Source organism: Mandrillus leucophaeus, unplaced genomic scaffold (assembly GCF_000951045.1).
Source record: "Mandrillus leucophaeus isolate KB7577 unplaced genomic scaffold, Mleu.le_1.0 Scaffold614, whole genome shotgun sequence".
Lineage (NCBI taxonomy): Eukaryota > Metazoa > Chordata > Mammalia > Primates > Cercopithecidae > Mandrillus > Mandrillus leucophaeus.
In genome coordinates, this window is record NW_012106631.1 from 1,732,674 (window position 1) to 1,739,685 (window position 7,012).

Below are 7,012 nucleotides of genomic sequence, written 5' to 3' on the forward strand. Positions count from 1 at the left end.
TCTTAAGCCATATATAAGCTGACTTCAAAATACAATGAGAAAACCTTTGTTCCTTTAACTGCAACCTGCTAGGCAAAGAATAACAGATTCTCTAGAAAGTTAGGAATTACATTTCTTAAGGGAGGAAGTGTAGTGTAGAACAGGCTCTGCTTTGAATTCTCTTTTTCTTACTAGCTCTGCTAACTCGGACAGTCACTTCGCTTCTCTACATGCCTTGGTTTCCTTTTCTCCAAAATGGGAATAATAGCCCCTACCATGTGGTCATGAGAATTAAGTGAATGTGCAAAATGCACTCATGACAGCACCTAGAACATAAGTGTTGGTTGCTTTTATTGTTATGCTAATGGTTCCTGTCCTCAGGATGACACGTCCTCTCCCCAATGATGTTGTTAAACATTTATATTGTGCTTTACCGTTTATCAGTAATTTCATGTTAATATTTCTTTTGTTCTTCACAGTCCTCAATCAATGTCAATGTCAAGTGACTAGTTCAATGTACAAAATTAATGGCAAATTTAGAATTCCAACTAAGGGCCTGTAACTCTAAAAGTGTGGTTTTTCCTAAATTGAGGAGATGTAGCCAATTCTTAATTATTCAAAACTATATCTATCTGTTGACTCTTGGTCTCCTCATTCCAGACTCAAAGTAGAACCAGAAGAGCCAAATATAACCTAATCAGTTTCACAGTTTGTAGCAACAACTATCTGAAGGTTTAGTGGGAATGAGATAAAAAGTAAATTATTAAAATAAGATTTGGAGATGACATAAGATTACTCCTGATAATGGGGGTTGCTCTAAGTAAATTAAACACTATTAGTATAACACTGAGATACCCTTCCCTAATCCATCCAGAGTGCCTTTCAGAATTTTACACAATGAAGGATCCTGAGAAGCATGTTTTCCCTTCCATTCTAATCTAAAATTTCCATTTCTCCTTTCCATTTTCCTCCTCATATCACACTAAATAATTCTTCCTTCTTGGTACTTGGCCCCTCAAATATTTGTAGACCAGGGCTAAAGAAAAGACTGCCTGTTTCTCTGGGAGTGGAGAAATGATTAAATGGCAGCTCCTGCATATGAAAGTTGGCACGGCTCTGCCAGGAGAGAGAAGGCCTGCAGAAACGCGTTGAGCAAGAGCTGGGGAGAAAAGTTAGCACTGCCACAGAAGCCAGCACTGACTGAGGAATGATTATGAAGCCCTTGGCACGGCAAACTGTAGGTGTTGTGGAAATAGCTGTGAAATATCATACCATAAATTTTCTTAACTGCTTGATTCCTGGGTTTCTGAGATAAATTATTTGTAATTAACTCATCCATCAGACTCATTCTTTTTTCTGTCGCTCCCAAAGGGATCTGCTCTTGAGCCTGAGGTCTAGGTCAATTTGTGTAAAATGAAATACTACCTTTATATTTTTAGAAGAAATAAGATTTGTTTTTTCCAGTTAGGTCCCAGTGTAAAGCTTTTTTGTTTTGTTCTTCCCCAGAGATGAACTAATAAAAGTTCTAGGCTGCATCTGCATTTACCAACATAACCATTTCAAAAACAAAATAGAAAATGTTAGTCAATTTGTTTTAACAGTGATAATAGTAAAACAGCAGCAGCAATTTTTTCAGTGCTTACTAGGTACTAAAGCAATGCTTTATATGCTGTTTAATTTCTTTTCTTTTCTTTTCTTTGAAACAGGGTCTGGCTCTGTCACTCAATCTGGAGTACAGTGGCGCCATCTCAGGTCACTGCAACCTCCGCCTCCCGAGTTCAAGTGAGTCTCCTGCCTCAGCTTCCTGCAGTAGCTGGGACTATAGTCGTGTACCACCATCCCAGGCTAATTTTTGTATTTTCAGTAGAGACAGGGTTTCACCATGTTGGCCAGGCTGGTCTCTACTCCTGACCTCAAGTGATCCACACGCCTTGGCCTCCCAAAGTGCTGAGATTACAGGAGTGAGCCACTGCACCAGCTTTAATTTCATCTTTACCATGCCCTTGGGATATAGATAGTTTTGTCCTGATTTTACAGATAAGAAAACTTTGAATTACAGAGGTCATATAAATTTCCTAAAACAATAGTTGATGTGGGGGCAGAGTCATTCAACACCTGGTTTGCCCCACTCCAAGCCTATCCTCTTTACTCACCATACAATATTAAAGATTTGACTGAATGTCATCACTAACTTGCTGAATGACTAAATTGAGCTGAGTTTTCAGATAATCAGTTGTACATGTAGTCACACTATAGCAAATATAAAATGTGTAAGATGAATAATAATGGCCAGGATGGAACACGTTCTTTTCAAAACTATGTTTACCCTTAGTATTTTGAAAGGAAAAAAGTAGTTTCAAGCATTACTCCATTTCAATAAGACTGCTTTGGAAAAGGTCCTAAGCTTTATTGTTTGTGGAGTCTTGATATACTGTGAGAGAACAGATCCCCATGGATGGGTAGGATTTGAAAATCCTGTTGGCATAGAAAGAATTTGAAATATTGTCCTATTTTATTCAGGGAGACCTCATTTTTGTATCTAGTTGGACAGATACTAGTCAAAAGACACAGGGATTCTGTTTATACCCAAATGAACAAGAAAAAAACCTTGCTTTGTGAACTATCACTTCCCACTGAATCAAAGAGTATATTGGATATTGCATCGTAAATTACACTGGCCACATGTGGTAGTTCCTAAGTAATTCCAGGTGTCTGACAGTTTGACCCAGCATAGGGAATGTAATTTTCAACAAGCTGGCCCTGGAAGCCAGGAGACCCTTCAGGCTACAATCTACCCACTTCATTCTCAATTCCCACCTCCCCACACCTTTCAGCTCCCCTTGCCACCACAGCCTCTGGTTCACACTGAAGCTTATGGAAAGGAGCAGGAACGCCATCACTAACTATGATTCCAACTACCACCTATTTTTCTAGCAAGGATGCTGTCAGTAAAGCAAATATTCTGGCATTTTAAAGAAGCTTAGAAATCAGGTCCCATGAACTGACAAATTGTTTCCATGCATGTCCTATTTGAGTGCTTCAGTGAGGCAACTGTTTCTATGTTTGTTCCACAATGATGGGTAACTCAGGGACACTTAATGAAACTGCTTCCCATCCATATTGACTATGGCTTTTTGAGAGCCATTAACCTTGCCAAACCTCACTCACTCTAGGTCCACCTCTAAGGGAGGTTTAAGAGCAAGTTTTGTGCTTTATGTGGAGGAATGCATTTCAGCCTGAACCACTGCCACCTCATTCCTAGCCCTTGGCCTGAGAGGAGCACTTGCATTTAACTGATTCTAAGTGCCTGGCAAACCAGAGCGGCAACTGCACTGGGCACTTACAGACTTTGCAGTCTGTGACTTCAATGAGTACGAAGCCTCAAGCATGCTCTTTTAGCAAAGATTAATAAGGAATACATTTCTGTGATGATTTTACACAACCAGCTTTTGGTTCTTGATTAAAATCAAGAAGACAATAGGTATATTCAAAAAGTGATAAACTAAGTAAGGTCACCATTTAAAAAGTTCTTGAAATTTTTCTGTTTGCTTTTTTTCCTTTGGCTATTTTTACAATTACTTCTCTCTCACTTTGTTAAATGAGTCAATGTGCACAGAAAGTACTTTTTCCAAATCAATACCCTGATAACTAAGAATTACTACCTGGAAATGGACTGGGGACATGTGCCTAGACTGTGCAAGTTGAAAGAGGAAGGAAGTTGATGCCCAAGAAATAAACAGATGGAGGCAACCAAGTAACCAAGTCAACACATCTAAGAACAGAGTTGTTGGGGCGGGGTATGAAAGAGGACCGCTAGTGAAAAAAATTGCCTTCTTTGTAAAATATATGAAGGGTAAAAATTTGAGGTTTGGGTTAGTTGGTAGAAGTAATACTGAGTTAGAATTAAATGGACCATAATGAAGTAGGTTTAGTTGCAGTCTTAAAGTTACAAATGTCATAATTAGACTAAACACTAGTGAGAAAACAACTTGTGATTGACTCCATTAAATTTAGAGCTGCAATAAAGTTTTATGGTAGAGAAAGACTGAAATGACTGTGGTTGGTGCACACATGGAAAAGGAGCATGAAATAAGGTATTAAAGACAATTTTTTTCCCAAATATGACAGTGGAATAAGGGGTGAGATTTAAAATAACATTACGTGAGTGTATGATAACACACCTTAAATATAATTCCTTTCATCTGTGTGCCACTTATAAAATGACTTGAAGGTGTGTGGGCATATGAAAAGAGCCCAGTAATTTCAGTCTGCCAGCTCTATGGCAAGCACAGGAGCTAATTAACAGTGCATAGCAATGTTTCACAGTTGTTTCATTCTGGAATGGAAGAACAATTTATCTCATTGAAAGGAGGGGGAAATTTAAGGTGAAGGTAATTGCTCAAATTGAATCTTGAGTAAACACATACCCCTAACATCTGTCGGTTAGAGTAAGGTTATTGAAATTATCTTGGCATTTTTAATTAGAAGAAAATGGGGCTTCAGTTTTCTGTTTCCTCCATACAATCTTAACAAGCATGTAAGACACTAAAGATACAGAAACCTGATGACTGAGATTGCCTGAGAATCAGCAAAGAAAACCCAATGATTATAAACAAATTTTAAAAGAAAAAGAGCATCACTTTACAAAATGTGGCTACTTCCACATGTAAAGAGTTGAAGTGAAGGATTCCTGTGGAGTATAAGTGTGATGGGTTTGGAATGCATGGATTGTTTTAAAAAGATCACCTATTGGAACAGAGTGCAAGAATGCATCAGTGTGGAAGGTGGTAAGGTGAGGGCTTTTTTTTGTTTTTGTAAAAAGAAAGAAGAAAGAAGAAGAAGGGTGTTTGATAGAGGAGCAGTTAAGGGAGAGATTAAGATAAGTGATCCGAAGAGAAAAGAATTAGAGTAAAGGTTAGTAACAAGGACTCCAAGAAGTGAGGAGGTGTAGGGTAAGGGAACGGTGGGCCGTGTCAAAACTCACCAGTTCCGTCCGCAGTAACGATGGCCTCGGGAGAGATGCACACGCCCCGGTCGTACACCGGCAGCTCCTCGCAGGCCAGGCTCTCCGGCCACGAGTGGCGGTACTTGATGAGGATGGGCTCGCAGCCCTGCCGGGCCCGCTCGCACACAGACTTACAGGGCTTGATGGGCTCGTGCTGGAAGTCAATGGTGCAGATGGGCGCGTACATGGCACAGAGGAAGAAGAGCAGATCGGGGCTGCAGTGGGTGCCCAGCAGACCTTCGAACTGCTCGATGGCCAGGATGGCGTTGGCCTGAGTGCTGTGGTGCAGGTGGTTGGGCATCTTGGTCATGTTCCAGGGCAAGGACTTGCACAGGGGGATGCGGACGGGCTCACAGGCTGCAGCCCGAGCCCCGGGCACCCGGAGTAGGCAGAGAGCAGCCAGGGCAAGCAGCCCGGCCCTCAGCAGCAGCATCCCTCCCGGGCTGCCGCAGACCATGATCCCGGCAGGATGGGGCAGGGTGCAGCCGCGCAGTGGACGCCGAGAGGCCCGCTCCGCCGTCTCCGCCTCCCCCCCTGCAAGTGGACACAAGGATCTGGGAGTTTCTCCTCCCCCGGCAATCACCGCTTCCTTGGATCAAATTCCCCCAATGAGGTCCCACGAGCTTTACCGAGCTCCAGCCGCCGCCCCTGCCGCCCAGGCTGCTCTTTCCCAACTTCTAAGCCTTCGGAGGCAGCAGCATCTATTTATTCCTCTCCCTCTGGCAGAAGCATCAGACTTCGCAGATCAGTCAGATAAGAGGGACACGAGAGGAGGCGAGGAAGACATAAAAACAAAAGTAGAATTCAGCTGAGAGATAGTTGGAACTCTGGGGTGTCACGTCCCCTAGATCAAGCACACAAAAAGATGCTAAAGAAAGCATTAAATTCCCCAAAGTGAGGAGGACAGAGGGGTTGGGGAGAAAGAGAGAGGAAAAGCTCCTAATGGGAGAGAAGGGTGCAGTAAGAGTTTGCAAATCCTGTGGGCTAAGAGCTGCGGCCGCCGCTGCGACTGCGACCCTGGCTGGCAAGAGGGACGCTCGGGAGGAGCCTCGCCTGGAGGTCTGTGCCTCGGCCCCGGCAGCTCTGCACTTTCCTACCTCCGGCCCGAGAGGGAGCTCCGCCCCTGGGGCAGTCTCTGCCCTCCAGCACCGGCTGCTCTTCCCAAGAAAGGAGTGGGCGCCCGGGGGAGAGAAGGCCTGGGGGTCGCAGGCGGTGGGGCGCGAAGCCGTGCGAAGCTGTGAGAGTGCAAGACCCCAAGACAGCGCCCAGTCGATCCGCGCCCTCACACGAGGGAACCCGTCTTTGACCCCAGAGACGAGCCCCTAGCCCCTCACTCAAGAGCCCACCCCAACTCCCTACGGAAAAGTCCCCCTAGTTCCCCACTTGGGATCCCACCCGAGACCCTCCTTCCTGGAGGTATTTCCCTTAAGCAAACTGCAGCTTTTCCTTGCAATCACTGGCTCTGCAGAGAGTCATACCTGGTGGCCGAAAGGCTTAAGCAATGTCACGTTGTCCAAGTAGCGGAAAAGACAGACCCCTGCGAGCAGCGGTGGAGCCTTATCAACCCAGAGCTAGTGACTACAGAGCTCTCCATTTTCAATAACTGCAGGGGAGGAGGTGGGGGGGCGGGGGGAGGATTGCCTTTCAAAAAAGAAAGAAGGAAAGAAATGCTGCGCATGATTACAAATAGGCCACCAGAAGCAAGGAACAGGGGTTTTTTTCCTTCTATTTGTTTCCCCCAGTGGAATTAGAACTTCTGAGTTTTGCTCCTTAAGCATTAATACGGAAACTAACAGCTCTAATGCACTTGGACTTTTTTTTTCTTCTGATTTTGCTCACGAATAATATGGCAGATATTATCTGTTAATAACTCTTCTCAGCAACAATTTTGCCCGACACTTAAAAAAAAAATGTGTAGGAAAACGACATCACGCAGGTAATGATGATTATAACAACAATCAAACCCTTTCCATCCAGATGAGTTCAATCTGGAGGAGAAAATGGAAAACAGATCCCCTCCTGGTCTGC

At 43.9% G+C, this 7,012-nt stretch overlaps 1 protein-coding gene across 2 annotated transcripts in view; it reads right to left on the minus strand.

The window, feature by feature from the left end:
• Positions 1-6,414, minus strand: part of FRZB (frizzled-related protein) — a 31,412-nt gene extending 24,998 nt beyond the window's left edge. For both annotated transcript variants that reach the window (XM_012000061.1, XM_012000060.1), the window contains exon 1: positions 4,964-6,414. In XM_012000061.1, the coding sequence (XP_011855451.1) occupies positions 4,964-5,441 (478 nt within the window). In that variant the 5' untranslated portion in view covers positions 5,442-6,414. The remainder of the gene's footprint in view (positions 1-4,963) is intronic.
• Positions 6,415-7,012: the final 598 nt, after the last annotated feature.